General features: G+C 44.2%; 1 protein-coding gene across 1 annotated transcript in view; it reads left to right on the top strand.

Annotated features, from left to right (window-relative positions):
* The first annotated feature begins 8041 nt into the window (after positions 1–8041).
* Positions 8042–21920, top strand: part of ST18 (ST18 C2H2C-type zinc finger transcription factor) — a 367593-nt gene continuing 353714 nt past the window's right edge. The window contains exons 1-2 of the mRNA XM_029587185.1: positions 8042–8160; positions 8700–8893. Coding sequence (XP_029443045.1) covers positions 8042–8160; positions 8700–8893 — 313 coding nt within the window. The remainder of the gene's footprint in view (positions 8161–8699; positions 8894–21920) is intronic.

Raw genomic sequence — 21920 nt, 5'->3', positions numbered from 1 at the left:
CTACAGTCGGAAGAATCACTGGACCAGAGGCAGCATGGATTCACCAGGGGAAGATCCTGTCAGACAAATCTGATTGACTTTTTTGACTGGGTGAGTAGGGAATTGGATCGAGGAAGAGTGCTCGATGTCATCTATTGGATTTCAGCAAAGCTTTTGATACTGTCCCGCACAGGAGGCTGGTGAATAAAATGAGAAGCTTAGGAGTGAGTGCCGAGGTGGTGGCCTGGATTGCAAACTGGTTTATGGACAGAAGACAATGTGTGATGGTAAATGGAACTTACTCTGAAGAGAGAGCGGTGTTTAAGTGGAGTGGCGCAAGGATCGGTGTTGGGACTGGTCCTGTTCAATATCTTTGTGAGCGACATTGCGGATGGGATAGAAGGTAAGGTTTGTCTTTTTATGGATGACACTAAGATCTGCAACGGAGTGGCATGCCGGAAGGAGTGGAGAGAATGAGATGGAATTTAAGGAAGCTGGAAGAGTGGTCGAAGATATGGCAGCTGAGATTCAATGCCAAGAAGTGCAGAGTCATGCATATGGGGTGTGTAAATCCAAAAGAACTGTATTCGATGGGGGGTGAAGGGCTGATGTGCACGGAGCAGGAGAGAGTCCTTGGAGTGATAGTGTCTAATGATCTGAAGTTGGCGAAACAATGTGACAAGACGATAGCTAAAGCCAGAAGAATGCTGGGCTACATAGAGAGAGGAATATCGAGTAAGAAAAGGGAAGTGATTATCCCCTTGTACAGGTCCTTGGTGAGGCCTCACCTGGAGTACTGTGCTCAGTTCTGGAGACCGTATCTCTGAAGGGACAGAGACAGAATGGAGGCGGTCCAGAGAATGGTGACCAAAAAAGGTGGATGATTTGCATTGAATGACTTATGAGGAGAGATTGAAGAATCTAAATATGTACACCCTGGAGGAAAGGAAGAACAGAGGTGATATGATACAGACTTTCAGATACTTGAAAGGTTTTAATGATCCAAAGATAACGACAAACCTTTTCTGTTGGAAAAAAGTCAGCAGAACCAGGGGTCACGATTTGAAGCTCCAGGAGGAAGACTCAGAACCAATGTCAGGAAGTATTTCTTCACGGAGAGTGTGGTGGATGCCTGTAACGCCCTTCCGGAGGAAGTGGTGAAGACCAAAACTGTGAAGAATTTCAAAGGGGTGTGGGATAAATACTGTGGATTCTTAAAGTCTAGAGGATATGAATGAAGAGAAGAGGCATGGGGGTGGCTTGCGGGAATGACAGCTACTACTTGGAGATTAATACCCTTATTCAATAAACATACTCACTGTTAATGCGACTCCAACATTGCTCTATGTTTCAACGGCAAGAGGAAATGTGGAAAAAAAGGATTTGCATTCACAAAAAAGCGGGGGAGAAGCTTGCTTGTTGCGGCGGTTACTACCCCAAACCAAATAAGACTGATACTTCACTTTCAAGGCATATCCAGCCTAGCTCTCTGCTTCAACAGCAGGGGGAAAGAAGAAAAGAGGATTTATATTCAGGCAACAACCAACAAACAGGCCGATACAGTACGTAACCTGTCATTGGACGCGCGTTTTCCCTTACCCCTTATTCAGTTAGGGGCAGAAAAACACGCGTCCAACCCGCCGAACCCTAATAGCGCCCTCAACATGCAAATGCATGTTGATGGCCCTATTAGGTATGCCCGCATGATTCAGTAAGTAAAATGTGCAGCCAAGCCGCACATTTTACTTTCAGAAATTAGAGCCTACCTAAAGGTAGGCACTAATTTCTTCGGGCACTGGGAAAGTGCACAGAAAAGCAGTAAAAACTGCTTTTCTGTGCACCCTCTGACTTAATATCATGGTGATATTAAGTCGGAGGTCCCAAAGGGTAAAAAAAGTAAAAAAAAAAAAAAAATTGAAGTCGGCCAGCGGCTGTTGGGTCGGAAACCGGACGCTCAATTTTGCCAGCGTCTGGTTTCCGAGCCCGTAGCTGTCAGCGGGCTCGAGAACCGACGCCGGCAAAATTGAGCGTCGGCTGTCAAACCTGCTGACAGCCGCTGCTCTGGGCCTAAAGGAGGCGCTAGGGACGCGCTAGTGTCCCTAGCACCTCCTTTTGCCCGTTTCTGCCGCCGGACCTAATTTAAATACTGCATCGCATGCACAGGCTAGTGGCCTGTGCACGCGCCGTGAGAGCGGGCATTCGCCCACTCTCCCGTTGACTTTACTGAATCGGCCTGAAGGACTGAATTACATAGTCTGGGTAAACAAATAAGCAAGAGTGTAGCTTGCTTGTTACGGTGGTTACTACCTCGAATCAGTTAAGCCTGATACTTCACTTGGAATGCATATCCAGCGCAGCTCACTGCTTCAACGTCAGGGGTGAATAAAGAAAAGAGGATTTATATTCAGACAACAACCAACAAAGTCTGAATTGCACAGGAAGGGTAAACAAATAAGTGTGGTAGTAGCTTGCTTATTGCGGCAGTTACTACTCCAAACCAGTTAAGCTAGATACTTCACTTAGATGCAGCTCCAGCACTCCTCTCTACATCAGTGGTGGGGGTGGAAGGTAACTATAACCAAAGAGTTAGTAATAAGGGCCAAGAGTAACAGATAAGTATGAAAAAAATAATAAGTGTGAAAGCTTGCTGGGCAGACTGAATGGGCCGTTTGGTCCTCTTCTGCTGTCATTTCTATGTTTCTATGTTACACTATGGAAAACGAAATTATCAGGTAAGTAATTTCTCCATTTCCTAGTGTGTAGACAGATGGACTCAGGACCAGTGGAATGTCCCAAAGCTACTCCCGAACAGGGTGGGAGGCTGCCTGCAGTCCAGTTAGCACCACACGTGCAATGGTTGCATCCTTTCAGGCCTGCAAATCCAGATGATAAAACCTGGAAAAGGTGTGTAAGGAGGACCATGTCGCAGGTCGGCAAATGTCTATGGGAGACAACAACCTAATCTCTGCCCATGACACTGCCTGAGCTCTAGTGGAATGAGCCCTGACCTGAGTAGGCAACAGCTTTTCAACATCCATATATGCAGTCGTGATCACCTCCTTAATCCAGTGAGCTGTTGTAGTCCACAAAGGTGGCTCACCCTGCTTCCTTCCACCATGAAGGACAAACATATGATACAACTTTCAGAAAGGCTCAGAAACCTCCAGATACCGCACAACAAGCCTCAACAGCCAAGGAATGCAGGAGGCGATACTCCTCTGTGTTGCTGCCCTTATCCAGGGATGGCAGAGAAATGGACTGATTTAAATGAAACTCCTAGACCACCTTAGGCAAGAAGACTGGAGCAGTATACGCAACTGCAATGCCCCTAGAGTCACCTGAAGGAATGGCTCCTGGCAAGACAAGGCCTACAACTCAGAAATATTATGCACAGAACATATTGCCACCAGGAACACTGTCTTCAGGGTCAATAACCGCAAGGAGAAATGGTTGAAACATAGGGCTCGCTAAAAAATCCAGCACCAGGTTAAGACTCCACAAAAAAGCCAGCAACTGCAAGGGAGGCCAAAGGTTCTTCACTCACTTCAAGGGACAGGCCACATCAGGATGGGATGATAGGGAGACACTACTTATGTGCCTCTGAAACATGTAAGAGCCACAGCCTGAACCTTCAAGGAATTAAAGATCAATCCCTTATTCAACTCATCCTGCAAAAAATCCATAAGCAGGATCTTAACCAAATGAGGAAGAACAGCACACTCCTCTCCAAACCCGCACATAAGCTAGAGAAGTGGAGAACTTCCGAATGTGGAGAAAGGTAACAATCACTGCAGAAGAATATCCACGCTTCAACAGGCAAGCCCTCTCAAGGGCCAAACCATAAGACAGTACCAAGCCAGATCCTCATGAAGAACTGGCCTCTGCTGCAACAGTGGGTCCTCCTACAGGATTCTCCGCAAATCTGCATACCATGGATGCCTGGGCCAATCTGGAGATACCAGGAATACTAGCCCCCTGTGGATTTTGATTCCGCGAATGATCCTGTCCAGCGAGGGCCACAGAGGAAAGGAATAAAGCAACTCAACTTCCAGTCAGACCTGTGCATGAGCATTGATGCCCAGGGACCACGGATCTCTCCTGCAACTGAATAATCGAGGAAACTTCACATTGTGAGAAGTCACTAGCAGGTCTAAGGACGGAAGGCCTCAGTGTTCCACCATTAGCTGAAATGCCTTGGCGGACAGCACCCATTCTCCAGGGTCCAGACTCTCCTTGCTGAGAAAGTCTGCTCATACTTTGTCTTTTCCTGTGATGTGGAAGGCTGAGATCATCTGAAGATGTCCTTCCACCCATTCCATAAGTTGGTCTATTTCCTGCAACACTTGTTGACTTTTGTTTCCTCCCTGGCAATTGATGTAGGCCACTGTCATTGTGATGTCCAACATCACACGGACTGCTCAACCCAGTAGACTGTGGTTGAACTGCAAGCATTCCAACCTGACTGCCTGGGCTTCTAGGAGATTGATGTTCCAGAGAGGCTCTTCAGCCATCCAATTCCTTGGGCTGAGAGTTCCTGACAGTGAGCTCCCCAACCCTGGAGACTCACAACTGTCATGAACACCAACCAGTTCAGGGAGGACAAGGAAACTCTCTCTCAGATGAACCTCCTGCAGCCAGCTGATTTCCATCAGCAAGTGGAGCTGAACCAAATAGTCCTGAGACTGCAGGTTCCAATGAGATAGCACTGAGTGCTGAAGAGGATGCATATGCATCCTCGCCCATGGCACCACTTTCAGGGTTGCCGCCATCAAACCGAACACCTGTAGATAGCTCCACACCATCGAGCAGTTAGTATTCACCAACTAATGCACCTGAGACATCAACTTTTGGATCCGTGCGTTCAGTAGAAAAACCTTGTCCAGCCTCATGTCAAAGTCAACTCCCAGATACTCCAATGACTGAGAAGGCTGGAGACTGCTCTTGGCCAAGTTTACCACCCAACCAAGCTCTTGCAGCAAGGAAATTACCTTGTTGGTCACCAGACTGCTTTCTTATAAGACTTTAAATAAAGACCTGTTATATTTAGATGTGAATTGAGTGTGCCTTCATACGATGCGAACTTGAATAAGTACCGCTATCGTGTATATGAGCCTTGTTATGGCTTCTAAATCATTAGGCACCTCAATGTTGGTTGTTGATTTATGTTAATGTCCACAAGTTTGCGTACTCTGCGTGCTCGTCAAAATAATTTTTACGCATTGGCCTTAGCCGCCACTTATCTTGTGCTTGCTCGGGTAGTCAGTCTTCTGCCGCCAAAACACATCGCATGAAGGCACACTCAATTCACATCTAAATATAACAGGTCTTTATTTAATGTATTTAGTTACATGTTATAAGAGATTGGGTCTAGTATTACTTTCTTATAAGACTTGGCGTGAATCGGCCAGTCGGCTAAGTATGGGTGTACCAAGATCCCATCTTTTCTCAATGCTGCCGCCACAACCACCATAACCTTGGAAAAAGTTCTGGGCGTGGTGGCCAGACCAAAAGACAGCGCCCGAAACTGATAATAGCGACCAAACACCGCAAAGTGTAGAAAAAGTTGGTGCTTCAAACAGATGTGGATAAAGGTGAACCAGTAAATGTAGTATACTTGGATTTTCAGAAGGCGTTTGACAAAGTTCCTCATGAGAGGCTTCTAGGAAAAGTAAAAAGTCATGGGATAGGTGGCGATGTCCTTTCGTGGATTGCAAACCGGCTAAAAGACAGGAAACAGAGAGTAGGATTAAATGGACAATTTTCTCAGTGGAAGGGAGTGGGCAGTGGAGTGCCTCAGGGATCTGTATTGGGACCCTTACTTTTCAATATATTTTATAAATGATCTGGAAAGAAATACGACGAGTGAGATAATCAAATTTGCAGATGATACAAAATTGTTCAGAGTAGTTAAATCACAAACAGATTGTGATAAATTTCAGGAAGACCTTGTAAGACTGGAAAATTGGGCATCAAAATGGCAGATGAAATTTAATGTGGATAAGTGCAAGGTGATGCATATAGGGAAAAATAACCCATGCTATAGTTACACAATGTTAGGTTCCATATTAGGTGCTACAACCCAAGAAAGAGATCTAGGCTAACACATTGATAACACATTGAAATTGTCGGTTCAGTGTGCTGCGGCAGTCAAAAAAGCAAACAGAATGTTGGGAATTATTAGAAAGGAAATGGTGAATAAAACGGAAAATGTCATAATGCCTCTGTATCGCTCCATGATGGGACTGCACCTTGAATACTGTGTACAATTCTGGTCGCCGCATCTCAAAAAAGATATAATTGCGATGGAGAAGGTACAGAGAAGGGCTACCAAAATGATAAGGGGAATGGAACAGCTCCCCTATGAGGAAAGACTAAAGAGGTTAGGGCTGTTCAGCTTGGAGAAGAGACGGCTGAGGGGGGATATGATAGAGGTCTTTAAGATCATGAGAGGTCTTGAACGAGTAGATGTGACTCGGTTATTTACACTTTCGAATAATAGAAGGACTAGGGGGCATTCCATGAAGTTAGCAAATAGCACATTTAAGACTAATCGGAGAACATTCTTTTTCACTCAACGCACAATAAAGCTCTGGAATTTGCTGCCAGAGGATGTGGTTAGTGCAGTTAGTGTAGCTGGGTTCAAAAAAGGTTTGGATAAGTTCTTGGAGGAGAAGTCCATTAATGGCTATTAATCAATTATACTTAGGGAATAGCCAGTGCTATTAATTGCATCAGTAGCATGGGTTCTTCTTAGTGTTTGGGTAATTGCCAGGTTCTTGTGGCCTGGTTTTGGCCTCTGTTGGAAACAGGATGCTGGGCTTGATGGACCCTTGGTCTGACCCAGCATGGCAATTTCTTATGTTCTTATGTTTTTAATTATGTTATCCCTTCTATTGACCTCTCTAAGTATATTACCCAAACACATTAGCAGAAGTGGATAGGCACTTGGCAAAGTAATAAATACCAGAAGTTCACCACTGGACTCCTGAAATGATTTAAATTAAATTTTACCAAATAAGTACTCCAAAGCTTAAAAAGTAAGAAATAAATCACAAACCTCAAGGAATAAAGTAATATTACTTAATAGACTAAAACAGGGGATTCTCACCAATCAACACCAGTGGAAGAAGAGTCAAAAAATATTGATCCCAAAAATCTCTCAAAAGGTATCCCAAAGGGGCTTACCATTTCTTTGATGATACCCCACAGGGAACACCTCAGGCCTGCACTTATCTCGCAAGACCTGCTGATGATGTCATCGAGGGGGTGGGGTTTCTATCTCAATCACACAAGCTGATGCTGCAGGATATACACAGGCTTGCAGCCGGCTGCAGAACATTGTGCAGGAGAGTAAGTCTTGCTCAGGGAGCTGGAAGGCAAAGCTCCTGGACTTCTTGAGATTTTGGTCACCTTCCTCTCAAGCCTTCTGTTATTGCCTGGGGCCCACTGATGATGTCAGCAAGGAAGCAACAGAGTAGACATGCCACAGGATATAAATAATCTGAAAGATAACTTAAAAATGTTGAAAAATGATCAAACCTATGGCAACTACATTTTAATTTTTTTTAATATACAAAATTATGCATTTTGAGGTAAAGAATTAGTAGTTTCCAAACAAGAAAGAAACCTGCAGATAATCAGTTCTGATGAGTTTTAAGGTAACCAGTCGATATGGCAAAACATTTGGGAAAGCTAATAGAATACTTGGGTGTATAAGAAAAGGTATCACTGTTATAAAGAGTGAAGTAATGTTACCTCTCTACAGGTCTCTGATGAAACTCCACTTTGAGCATTGTGTTCAGTTCTGGAGACCATATCTACAAAATGACAGTTCAAAGGCAGGTCACCAAAATGGTGCATGGCTTGCACTATAATCTATATATACAGAGAATGAAGAAGCTAAGTATGTGCATTTTCTAGAAGAAAGAAGGGAAAGGACAAATATGATGCAAACATTCTATAAAGTACCAGAAGGTATTATTTTTCATAGAATGAAAAGCTCAAGAACAAGGGGGTCATCATATGAAGCTGTGGAAATGTTGCTTAAAAACAATATAAGAAAATGCCGATTGGTCAAGATGATGATGGACACCTGACAGAGACTTTCAACATAAGTTATAGGAGCAAAAACATTGGCAGAATTCAAGCATGCAGAGAAAGGAAGAGGACCACACAGATGCAGTAAGATCCTTAGGCAGACTGGGTAAACAATTGGGCAGATGGGCTGAACCAAGTGGTCCTTTTCTGCTGACATCTTCTGCATTTGTTTGTTTCCAAATATATATCTCTAAACTGGCTAGAAATTGACCATAGATGATATAAACTTCTGTTATAGTGTAAGTGGTGATATATTTTTGAGATTAACTTTGGGAAAAGATGGTTTACAAATCCAAGAATAAATCAAATACATATATTGTTTCTCAAGCTTAATAAATCAATACAGATATTTTACATCCTTTTCCTGGTGTTTTAGGTCCACTTTAGAAAACAGCATAGATTAAGTCAGGATTAAGGATTACAATTTAATATTGACCAAATGTTATAAGCATCAATTGAAAAACAGAAATACCGGTAGATTTGTTCAAGCTGTTTCTAAATCTAAAACTTGAGGTTACACATTGTTGGTTCCACAGCTGACTGGAGTTGTATTAACTCTTTTTTACCTTGGATTTCAAGCTGAAAAGTACTGTGAACTCATTATTAATATTTTATCCATATAGTTCTTACAACTGCTTGATATCTAAGAAGAGGAAAGCTCAGGAACTGGCATCAGGAAATCTAGTCAACAAGAGGAAGTCCCTGTTAATGAAACCCCGTCACTACAGTCCTAGTATAGAATGTGAAGAAGAAAATGAGGAAAGAGCACGACCGGGGAACGTCAATGTAATGGAAACAAAGGACCAATCTGCTGCAGGTACCAGGAAAAGTATTTGATATCCTTTATCAAAAACAGCAGAATAAGCTACAGAAACGCCATGTTATGGTGTTTTCCCCCCATGTTGAACTTTTCCTAATATTCTGCTTTCCCTCCAGAGTATTATAGCTCTGATTCAGTCTGGATATTTAGAAAAAGCACAGTGAAGGAATAGGGAAGGTAACGTTCAAACAGCCTGCATAGCCTAAAGCCTACGAGTGAATTACACCTGCAGAATTTAGTCCGAAATTTTCAAAGCAGATTTACACCCCTATATCCACTTTCAAAATGTGCTGGTGCATGCAGAACCAGTGCCAACAGACAATGCACAAAGTTGCATTTGCTCCTGAGCAGATGTAACTTTGTGCAGGGATATTCATGCACATGCTTTGGAAAATTGCAAATATGGGTGTAAACCATATCCCCACTCTCAAGTTGCTGCCCCCCCCCCCCCCCCAGGAATGCCTCTTTGCAGTGCACATAAAAGTATACATGAAATCATTTCTCCAATTACTTTACGCACACAACCTCAAGAGTAACTTATAAAAGAGCATATATGACGAGAAAAACTGGGGTTTGTTCATATAAATCCTTTTGAAAATTACCGTTATGGGTTAATTTTCAACAGCCTTTATGTGCGTAAATTGTGTTTTTTGAAAATTAATACAGAGTAGCACTGTGAAAGCACAGACAAAAGCGATTTCACAGAACATATGCATGCTTGAAAAAGCAATCCCAGGAATGATGTTGGGGCAGGGAAGTCATTTACATGCTTACTTTCAGTTTTTTGAATATATGCTTGTAAATGATCGTGTGAACATTTAAAGCTGCTCCCTAGCATGTGTAAATGTGTGTGCCTATGTCGCAGAAAGCTACACACAGTCCTAAACTCAAGGCTATAAAATTGAACTCCTTATGACCACATCCTTTTGTGTGTGTTTGCCTATGCATTGTCTCTCAGCTCACCAGCATCGGACTGTTCACTAGACTGGTGCAAGGATACTAAACCTTTCGGTGTAGGCCATGACCTCCCAACTGTAAAAAAACATTTTATTTGGCACTAATTGGAGTTTTGTGTCTTCCTTTAATAAGGTCATCATATCTTTCCTATATCATTTCACATTATCTTTTGCAATAATTTATGTACATTATAACGGAGTACTAAATAATTGACAAATCAAACAAACAAATAATGTGAGACCTTGCTGTGTGGGGTTTAAAGCAGCATTTTCCATAACCAGAAAATACATTTTAAACAATATGCCTGTCTTCTGCCTTTATAGGTATCTTCTTGCTTCACTAGTTAAGATTTTTGTTTTCATTCTGGTAACAGTGAGCTTCATTTAAAGCAAGCTGTTCAACAGGGATTCACATTAATCAACTGCAGCTTTGCTCACTTGCTGTGTTATCCTCTCAGCTTTTCTTTCCCAGTGCCATTGGCAGAAATGATAAGAGGCAGAGCTTTTGCTGTAGACAGACAAGCAGAGATGACGCAGGTGACAGGGCTCTGGCCAGCCCATTAAACAGATAAAAATCAAAGTGGTGATTCTGGCAAAGGTATGCACTCATCTGCCGTAAACATATTAAAATCACAAATGCAGGAAAGGAATTTTTACAAAAACAAAAGACAGATTACGATATCAGGGCCTGCGATACTTTAGAAAACTGCACTAATGGGGGGCGGGGGTCAAAGCGGGGGGGGGGGGGGGGGGGGCGGTCCTGCGCTAGCCGGCAGCCATCGCACCACTGCGGTGCGATCGCTGCCGGGTTCACACCCAATAGTGCCACCATAGAAGGTGTAGTTATTGGACGCAAAGTAGGACGCGAAAAGGCCCTTACCTTTTCGCCATCCACGGCGTCTTCACGGAGTCGGCCCCGGTGACGCCCCGACTCCTCCTCTTCTGGGGCTGACTCCGCCCCGATTTAGGTAGCACAGGCGTGCGCTATCTTTGCAGGTTATCCCAGGCTTGCGCTAACAGCGCAAGCCTGCGATAGCCTTGGCTAATATGTCCCATAGTGCCATGAGAAAATCAGACAGTATCATGCAGCCAGATGTCAGGTCTAGGCCCATATTAGCAGCCATATACCCCAATCTGATTCACATCCCAAGAAGCATCAGGAGAATACAGTAAACCAAGGCAATGATAACCAGCAACACTGAGGAATAGCACACGTGCAGAGCCATGCTATAGCATCATGCTTCCGGAAGAATGATGTAGCAAGGAAGCAGATTGCCTAATCAGCATCATGAAGCCAAATGGAAGACTACAGTCGGGGGGGGCAGGGAGAGGGAAGAAAGTTCATAAAGGCAGTGAAGCTCTAGCTCTAGCTGTCTGTGTGGGCCTAACGGGCTTGGTCACAAGGCAACGCCAATCACACCACAGCCCTAAGGTTCCACCATTCCAGAGGGCATTGCACACTAACGGGCGGATTTTCAAAGCCCTGCTCGCGTAAATCCGCCTGGATTTACGCGAGCAGGGCCTTGCGCGCCGGCGCGCCTATTTTCCATAGGCCGCCAGCGCGCGCAGAACCCCGGGACCCGCGTAGGTCCCGGGGTTTTCGGAAGGGGGCGTGTCGGGGGCGTGGCCTCGCCCTCCGGAACCGCCCCCGGGTCTGGTCTCGGCGCGCCAGCAGCCCGCTGGTGTGCGTGGATTTACGTCTCCCTCCGGGAGGCGTAAATCCATGGATAAAGGTAGGGTGGGGGTTTAGATAGGGCCGGGGGGGGGGGGGTGTGGGTTAGGTAGAGGAAGGGAGGGGAAGGTGAGGGGAGGGCAAAAGAGCGTTCCCTCCCAGGCCGCTCCGATTTCGGAGCGGCCTGGGAGGGAACGGAGGCAGGCTGCGCGGCTCGGTGCGCGCCGGCTGCCCAAAATCGGCAGCCTTGCGCACGCCGATCCAGGATTTTAGAAGATACGTGCGGCTACGCGCGTATCTTATAAAATCCAGCGTACTTTTGTTTGCGCCTGCTGCGCAAACAAAAGTACGCGATCGTGCAGTTTTTCAAAATCTACCCCTAAGGAACTCTATTATGAAAGCATTTAACTTTCAAAAGGGAGATTAGGAAAAAACTGAAAGGAGCTTCTGCAAAGATCAAGAGTTTACATCAGGCACGGATGTTGTTTAAAAATACCATCTTGGAAACCCAGACCAGATCTTTCCACACATTAAAAAAAAGTGGAAGGAAGGTCAAACAACTGCCAGCATGGTTATGAGGTGAGAGGCTATTCTAGCCAAAAGAACATCTTTCAAAAAATGGGATCCAAATGAAGAAAACAGGAAACAGCATAAGCACTGGCAACTTAGATACAAAGTATTGATAAGGAAGGCAAAGACAGAATTTGAAAAGAAGCTTGCCATGGAAGCAAAAAACCTCATAATAACAACTTTTTCAGGTAGATTTGAAACAAATAGCCTAAGAGGGAGTCAGTTGGATCATTGGATGATCGAGGGGTAAAAGGGGTGCTAAGTAGGACAAGACCATAGCGAAGAGATTAAATGAATGGCCTTTACTAAGGAAGGTGTAAGGCAGATACCCATACCAGAAGTGATATTTCAAAGTGATAATTCATAGGAACTGAAATAAATATCAGTGAACCTGGAAGGGAAAACTATTTGAAAGCTATGACTAGTAATGCTCATAACTTGGGCAATAAAATCCCAGAACTGCAGCCCCTAATGGTGGAGGCAGACTTAGACATTGTTGCTGTAATGGAGACATGGTTCATGGATTTTCATTATTGGGATACAGCCATACAGGGCTATAACTTATTAAGGAAGGTCAGAGCGGACAGAAATGGGGGAGGAGTTGCTCTTTACATCAAAACAATATCCAAGCAACTGAACTGCAAGGAAGGTGGGGTAGAGAAGAAGCATTATGAGCTGTCCTAAAAAAAGATGATGGTGCATCTATTTTTACTGAAGTGATTTACAGGCCTCTGACTCAAATGCAGAACTAGGCAGAGATCTGGTCGAGAACATCCAAAAGGAGGAAAAGAAGGGAGAAGTATTGATTGTTGAAGATTTTAATCTGCCGGATGTAGACTGGAAAATTCCTTCTGCGGAAACTACCAGAAGTAAGGAGCTAGTGGATATGCTGCAAGGATCACTGTTCAAATAAATGGTAATGGAATCCACAAGGGAGGATAATATTTCTACTGTCCGAGTGGGTGCCCACCTCAGCACCCTGGAGAAGGACTGTCGCTAGATAACAAGACAGTGGATGGAAGAGGAGTAGATGAAACTCCGTTTACAGTGTTATGACTGTCACTGCCTGATGTCTCCACTCTGCCCTCCTTACCTCTTTGGTGACTCCTCCTGCGGTTGATGGATGTCTGGCTACCGCGGCGTCTGCCTGCCGTCCTCTCCGGCGTCCCCGGTCCGGCTTGGGTGCTGCATCCCATCATGTTATTCAGCTGCCATAGGGCGTGCACGCCGCGCGGCCCTGCTTCTTATTCCTTCTTTGGCGTGAACCTCAGGGGCATCCCCCGAAGATGACGTCACCCGCGATGGATATTTAAGGTCTTGGAATTTGCTAACACATCTAGTTAGCAAAGGGTTTCACTACCTAAGCTACTCTGCCTCCTCGGACTTACCAGAGATACCCACTCCTCAGGGGCCTCGCTCTCTCCTTGTTTTTTCAGGTGACAATCTGGAACCGGTACTCACTCCTCAAGGGCCCTGATCCCAGACTTGCTTCGTATACTCCTCTGCCTGGAAGTCTTCGCTACCAACTGTATCAGCTACATCAGTGAGTTACCATCATTCTCTCTGAGCTTTCCCTGGAACCAGGTATTCGCACCTCGAGGGCGTATACTTTCCAACTCATGGGCTTCACTGGGACATTGTGTGAGTGTTACCATCTGCATACCCTGCCTACTCACTATATCTCAGTCTCTCTTCATCTCAGCCCAGGCGGGCTTACCAGCTCACTGCTGCCATCTCTGGTGGTTCAGTATACTGTCTAATAAAGAACTCGTGTGTGTTTGTCTCCTAACTCTGAGCCTGACCGGTGGTCCCTCTCGGGATCATTCCCTGGGGGTGTGGTCATTTGCCACTGGTCCAAGGATTCACCCTAAACTCTCATATATAACTACAAATCCAGAACGGATTGTTAACTACCATCTGATTGCTCCTCCCATCAAGCATCAGATTCAGAACAGATTGCTAACTCCCTAGCAAATCCAGAACATACAGAGGAGAATGTATGGGAAGAGCTAGGAAAACTGAAAGTGGACAAGGCCATGGGGCCAGATGAAGTACATCCCAGAATACTGAGGGAGCTCAAGGATATGCTGGCAGGTCCGCTGAAGGGTATGTTCAAAGGATCTCTGGAAACGAGAGTGGTACCACAAGACTGAAGAAGAGCGGTGGTGGTCCTGCTTCACAAGAGTGGTAGCAGAGAGGAGGCTGGAAACTACAGGCCGGTTAGCCTCACCTCGGTGGTGGAAAAATTAATGGACACTCTGCTGAAGGAAAGGATAGTGAACTGTCTACAGTTAGGAGGATTGCTGGACCCCAGGCAGCATGGATTCACCAGGGAAAGGTCCTGCCAGACAAATCTAATTGATTTTTTTGATTGGGTGACTAAAGAATTGGATCGAGGAAGAGCGTTCGATGTGATCTACATGGATTTCAGCATAGCTTTTGATACGGTCCAGAATAGGAGGCTTGTGAATAAAATGAGAAGCTTAGGAGTGAGTGCCAAGGTGGTGGTGTGGATTACAAACCTGTTGCCTGATAGAAGAAAGTGTATAACGGTAAATGGAACTTACACTGAAGAGAGAACAGTGTTAAGTGGAATGCCACAAGGATTGGCGTTGGGACTGGTCCTGTTCAATATCTTTGTGAGCAACATTGTGGAAAGGATAGAAGGTAAAGTTTGTCTATTTGTGGATGATACTAAGATCTGCATCAGAGTGGACATGCCGGAAGGGGTAGAGAGAATGAGACGTGATTTAAGGAAGCTGGAAGAGTGGGAGCTGGGATTCAATGTCTAGAAATGCAGAGTCATGCATCTGGGGTGTGGTAATACAAAAGAGCTGATTGTGATGGAGCATGAAGGGCTGTTGTGCATAAAGCAAGAGAGAGACCTTGGGGTGATAGTGGCTAGAGATCTGAAGATGATGAAGCAATGTAACAAGGCAATAGCTAAAGCCAGAATAATGCTGGCTGGGATGCATAGTGAGAGGAATGACCAGTTAGAAAAAGGAGGTGATAATCCCCTTGTCCAGGTCCTTGGTGAGGCCTCACCTGGAGTATTGTATTCAGTTTTGGAGACCGCATCTCAAAAGAGACAGAGACAGGATGGAGGCAGTTCAGAGAAGGGCGACGATAATGGTGGGATTCTCCATCAAACGACTTATGAAGAGAGGTTGAAGGACCTAAATAAGTAAACCATGGAGTAGAGGGAGGTGCAGGGGAGATATGATACAGACCTTCAGATACCTGAAAGATTTTAATGATGCTAAATTGACAAACCTTTTCCATTGGAAAGAAATCAGTAGAACTAGGGATCATGTAATGAAACTCCAGGGAGGACGACTCAAAACCAATATCAGGAAATATTTCTTTATGGAGAGGGTGGTGGATGCCTGAAATGCCCTTCCAGAGGAGGTGAAGAGTAAAACAGTGAAAGATCTCAAAGGGGCATAGGATAAGCACTGTGGATCCTTAAAAGCTAGAGAATGGAAATGAAGAAAAGGGTGCATAGCGTAAACTGCTGGTGTGGCGATTACTACCCTAAACCAATAAGCCTTCACTCTGTTAATGCAACTCCCTTATTGCTCTCTGCTTTAACAGCAGGGGGAAAAGAGGAAAAGGGGAATTAGATTCAGACAGAAATCAACAAGGACATTGAATTTTACAGTCTGAGAAAACAAGTAACTTGCTGATGCAGCTGTTACTACCATTCACCAATAAGCCTCATAATTTTGATGCAACTATAACATTGCTCTCTGCTTCAGTGGTAAAAGGTAACAGGTAATTGGACTCAGACAGCAACCAACAAGGGCCCTGACTTTGACGGTTTGGGAAACTAAGGATGGGGTTGACCTGTATGGTGCAGCAGATGCTACCATAGGCTTGCTGGGCAGACTGGATGGACCATTTGGTGCTTTTTTGCCATCATATTCTATGTTTCTATGTTTAGGTACTAGGGCAAATTCACAAACTAAAGAATAGAAAATCACCTGAACCTGATTGTATACGTCCCAGAATACTGAAAAAACTGAAAAAAAGAAAAATTTCAGATCTACTGTTAGTAATCTGTAAACTATTATTGAAATCAGATATGCTTCTGAAGATTGGAGGGTGGCCAATGTAACGGCGGTTTTTAAAAAGTGGTCCAGGAAATTGCAGACCAGTGAGCCTGACTTCAGTACCAGGAAAAATTATTGAAACTATTCTAAAGAACAAAATTACTGAACATATAGACAAGCATAGTTCAATGGCAAAGTCAACATGGATTCAGCCAAGGGAAGACTTACCTCACCAATCTGCTACATTATTTGAAAGTATGAATACACATGCATATAAACGTGAACCAGTTGATATAGTGTATCTGGATTTTCAGAAAATGTTGGACAAATTAATTCATGAGAGACTCTTGAGGAAATTAAAAAGTCATAGGATAGGAGGTAATGTTCTATTGTGGACTGAGAACTGGTTAAAAGAAAGAAAACAGGAAATAGAGCTAAATGGTCAACTTTTTCAACAGAGAAAGGTGAATAGTGGAGTACCACAGGAATGTGTACTAGGACTGCTACTTTTTAACATATTTATAAGTGACCTAGAGATGGGAACAATGAGTGAGGTGATCACATTTTCTGATGATACAAACTTATTCAAAGTTGTTAAATCAAAGAGGATTGTGAGAAATTGAAAGAAGACCTTGCAAGACTGGGAGATTGGGTGCACAAATGGCAGATGACATTTAATATGGACAAGTGCAAAGAGATGCACATAGGGAAGAGCAAACCAAATTATAGCTATACAATGCAAGGTTTTACACTGGAAGTAACCATCCAGGATAAGGATTTAGGCATCAACATGGATATGATATTGAAATCTTCTGGTTAATGTGCTGTGGCAGCTAAAAAAGCAAATAGAATGCTAGAAATTATTAGGAAACAAATGGAGAATAAAACAGAAAATATCATAATGTCTCTGTATCGCTCTATGGTGTGATCTCACCTTGAATATTTTGTGCAGTTATGGTCATTATATCTGAAAAAAAGATATAGTGGAATTAGAAAAGATACAGAGATGGGCAATCAAAATCATAAAAGGAATGGAATGATTCTCCTTTGAGGAAAGGCTGTAGAGGTCAGTGTTCTTCAGCTTAGAGAAGAGATAGCTAAGAGAGATATGATAGAGGTCTATAAAATATTGAGTAAAGTGGAACTGTAATCACGAATTAGTTGTTTACTCATTCAAAAAGTATGAAGACAATGGGACATTCAATGAAGTTACTAGATGTACATTTAAGACAAATAGGAGAAAATATTTTTTTATTCAGTGCAAAATTAAACTCTAGAATTTGTTTTCAGAGGATGTGGTGAAAAGTTGTTAGTGTAGGTAGGTTTAAAAAAGGTTTGGACAAGCTCCTGGAAGAAAAGTCCTTAAACTATTATTAATGTGGACGGATAAATCCACTGCTTATCCCTGGGATAAGCAACATGAAATTTAATGACCTTTTGGCATCCTGCCACTGTTGGAAATAGGCCAGTCCTGGATTGGCCACTGATGGAAACAGTGTACTGGGCTTGATGGACTTTTAATCTGACCCCTTATGGCAAATCATTTGTTCTTATTGTTGCGCTTGGTGGTCTGCAGTTCCATCCCATGGACCATCACTCTTACCACTCTCCCAAAAGGCCTGGGGACACCCAACATGGGCCTCCTTCCTTGAATGCAGCAGCAGGCCGAACTGGGGCTCTGCGGCTCATTTGTGTGACATATCAAGCAAGATGCCGCAGTCCCTGGTACTGCTCCCTTTAGAGCGTGTGCACCGATTGCCTCCCATTTAAAGGACCAGCGACAGGAATCCAGCAGAGGTGCCACCTGATAATTTCACAGCTTCTATTGGATATAAGGCCTTCCTGGACACCCCTCCAATGCCTCAGCAATAGGTTGACTCCATTAGAGAAGTGCTTTACCTTTGCATTCCTGATTCCTGGTTCCATTATTTGCTTCCTGATTCCTGCTTCCACTGTGTGTCCTGTTCCTGGTCCCTTGGCAGATTCTTATGACTTCTTGTCTTTGTGGTCAGTCTTCCCTTCATCTGTCTTCAGCATCTCATCTTGCTCCTGTGGTTCCTCATCCTTCCTCTTCCTCTTTGTTCCTCATCTATTCAGATTGGACTTCTGGTTTTGACTTCGGTTTGGACTTCTGGCAATGATGTGGATTGGACTTCTGTCTTGACCTGCACCTGCCTCTGACCATTGCCTACCTACCATCGCTGCTCAACTTCTGCCTGTCCTGACCACTGCCTGAACCACAACACTGAGTGAACTCCACCCGCCATTGATTACAACCTGTATCTGTCTCCATTGACTGCCACCTATCCCAACCACTGCTCGTACAGACTCCGTGACTTTACCATGTTGGCCTGAAACATCTTCTACACGACGGATCTTCACCTGTGCATAAGTCCAACCAGCCCTGGCACCCGAGGTCTCAACCTAAAGGGAACAAAGACTGTATTGGTGAAAACCCAGCTGGGGCTCTGCACCTGCCAGCTCTACCTGCCAACAATGGAGACCTGCAGGGCTCCTCCCTGTGGGTTGCGCCAACCCCACCTCAGCCCAAGGTTCACTTATTTATTTATTTAATTTAATTTTTATAATCCTCTTTTTGCACTTTTTTCAGCACTTCAAAGCGGATTACATTCAGGTACTGTAGGTATTTCCCTATCCCCAGAGGGCTTACAACCTAAGTTTGTAGATTGCCAAGACCAGGGACCCGGTCTACATCTTGAACCTCCAGGCCATTCATTTTCTGGCACAGAAAATCCAGCAGCAACAACAGTTTCTCAAGGTCCTAGAGGGCTCCATGGAGCAACTCACTGCCTGCCTGGATGCTATGCCATCCTCAGAAGTCTATTCACCTCCTGCAGCCACTGCAGCACCTCCAGTCATAATGGCTTCTCCCATGATTCGCCTACCAGTTCCACCCCGGTACGCTGGAAACCCAAAACTTGCCAAGGGTTCTTGAATCAATGCTTCATGCACTCTGCCCTCCAGCCGGCACTGTTTCCCAATGATTCTGTCAAGACCACCTTCATAAGCTCTCTGTTGATGGGAAGACCTTGGCCTAGGCCTCTGCTTTGTGGGAGTGAGGGTATCCCCTTCTTCAAGATCTGCAACAATTTGTCAAAGTCTTCAAGTTCATCATTGATGTATCTAGTCAGCTGGCCAAGGTAGGTTTGGACCTCCTTTACCTTTGTCAGGGCAATTGGCCCTTAATGGACTATGCAATTGAGTTCTGGACCATGGTTGCGGAGCTAAACTGGGGAGAGAGCAGCTTTCAAAGCATATTTATGGAGGGGCTGTCTTCATGGGTCAAAGGTGAGTTGGCTGCCCATGAGCTCCCTGAATTCCTGGATGGTCTAATTAATTTAACTGGGAGAATCAACCGTTGCCTTCAGCAACGAGCTCCGAAGCTCCACCCACCAAGCAGACCCATTGCTCTAGCTGTTTTATTTCAGTGCCCCCTTTCTCCCATTCCAACAGCAGCAGCAGCAGCCCAAGCATGCCTGGAGAAACCAATACAGCCTAGCCAGGGGCACCTCACCCTGAAGAAAGGATCCGTCAACATCAGCTGGGGCTGTGCTTCTACTGCACTGGGACCGGGCACCAGCTGGGGTGCTGTCCACCGAAGCCAGGAAACTAACCAGCCTAGGATCTAGTGGGGAGGTGATCCTAGGTTTCACGACTTCTGCTCCTCAACTAATGCTTCCAGTGACTATCGCTGTGGATAACCAAGAATTTCCTACCCAGGTCCTGGTGGACTCTGGTGCTGGGGAGAATTTCATAATGAAAGACAATGTCAACCACTTGCAGCTTCCCACAGTTTCCAGAAAGATAACCTTGGTCATCTCCTCGATTCACAGGGATCTGCTTTTTGGCCGGATCACTCTGTCTACAGCCCCCTTGTACCGACGAACTGGCTTGTTACATGGAGAGAGTATTGTCTTTCATATCATCGACAAGGCAGCACATCCCATTTGCTGGGTTTCCCCTGGTTGCAACTCTATTCTTCACACTTCAATTGGGCAGCTCATATCTGCAACAGTTTGAACCACCATCTCATTTGCCCTTGGCGACAACTCTAGTAGGGCTGACTCCACTGTATTTATTTATTTATTTATTTAAAGGCTTTTATATACCGGAGTTCATGCACTTGTGCATACCACTTCGGTTTACACAGAACAAGGAACAGAAAATTACATCAAACAGATTGAACAATTAAACAAATATACAATTACATCCAACAATTGGGTATAAATAACATGGCTAACTTAGTAGGAACTTAGAGTTTGAGGTAAAGGAGAGAAATAGTACCAAGTGGTAACAGAACAATGTTAATGGCTAAATAATAAATATAAATAGTAAATACAAATTCTTATAATAAATACAGGTGTTTACAGATTACAGTCTTCATGAAAAGTTTACGTCTACAGAATAGGGTTAAGTAAATAAGAACTGGCGGTTATTTCTATAGGAGTGAAGACTTCAAAAACTGAGGTTACATCTGGATTAAGAGGTATTGGTGTAGCATGCTCAAATATTTAATGATTTGGAATTGTGAGACCAAGGATAAAATTAGGAGTTGTTTGATATGATTATAAAAGCGAGAATGATTCAAGTTCTGGGATGTGGTTCTGAGCTAGACCTTTAAGTGTAGGCTTTTGTAAAGAGCCAGGTCTTGAGTTTCTTTTTGAATGTTCGAGTACACGTTTCGAGGCGAATGTCCGTGGGGAGGGCATTCCAATGAAGGGGGCTGGCAGTCGAGAATGCACGTTTCTTGAGTGAGGACTTGGCTGAAGGTACGTGTAAGGTGCCTAAGTATCTGTTTCTGATTGGTCTTGAAGACTCGTGTAGGCGAAGTGGAAGGCTTAGATCTAGCGACGTTTGTGAATGGATGTTCTTGTGTGTTATAGTTAGCACTTTGAAAATGATTCTGGATCTGATGGGGAGCCAGTGTAAGTGTTTTAGTATGGGTGTTATGTGTTCACTTCTGCTGGTGTTAGTAAGAATCCTTGCGGCGGAGTTCTGCAACATTTGTAGAGGTTTTGTGGTTATGGTTGCAAGGTCTATAAGCAGAGAGTTGCAGTAATCGATCTTGGAAAATAGTATTGTTTGGAGGACTGTTCTGAAGTCCTGAAAATGCAGGAGAGGTTTCAGCTTTTTCAGAATATGTAGTTTATAATAGCATTCTTTCGTTGTGTTCTTGACAAATTCTTTGAGGTTCAGTCTTTTGTCTAAGGTGACCCCCAGGTCTCTTACTTGAGTGGAATTGATCATTGGTGATGAGGTTAGGTTGTTGGTAGGCTGAAGGTTCTCATCTGGAGTGATAAGCAAAAGTTCTGTTTTTGACGTATTAAGTACTAGGTTAAGGCTAGATAGGAGTGAGTTTATGGACTGTAGACAATTGTTCCAGAAGTTGATGGTGCTGGAGATGGAGTCAGTGATTGGCAGCAGAATCTGAACATCGTCTGCGTATATGAAGTGTGTGACCTTAAGACTTGAGAGTAGATGACATAGGGGGAGAAGATAGATGTTAAAGAGGGTGGGGGAGAGAGAGGATCCTTGGGGAACTCCGAAAGAGGATTCTTTCTGTACACTGATTACTGTACACTGATTACACTGATATTTTCCTCTAAGAGGAGGCCGAGACGCTGCTTTCCCATAGGTATATGACTGTGCCATCAATCTGTTACCAAACACTGAACCACCCCGTGGGTGAGTATATCCTTTATCCACCCCAGAGACAAAAGTAATCTCAGAATACATCAAAGAAAACCTCGATC

This window comes from Rhinatrema bivittatum, chromosome 2, assembly GCF_901001135.1.
Source record: "Rhinatrema bivittatum chromosome 2, aRhiBiv1.1, whole genome shotgun sequence".
Classification (NCBI taxonomy): domain Eukaryota; kingdom Metazoa; phylum Chordata; class Amphibia; order Gymnophiona; family Rhinatrematidae; genus Rhinatrema; species Rhinatrema bivittatum.
Note: the sequence above shows the minus strand (reverse complement) of the source record. Positions and strands in the feature narration are given on the sequence as shown.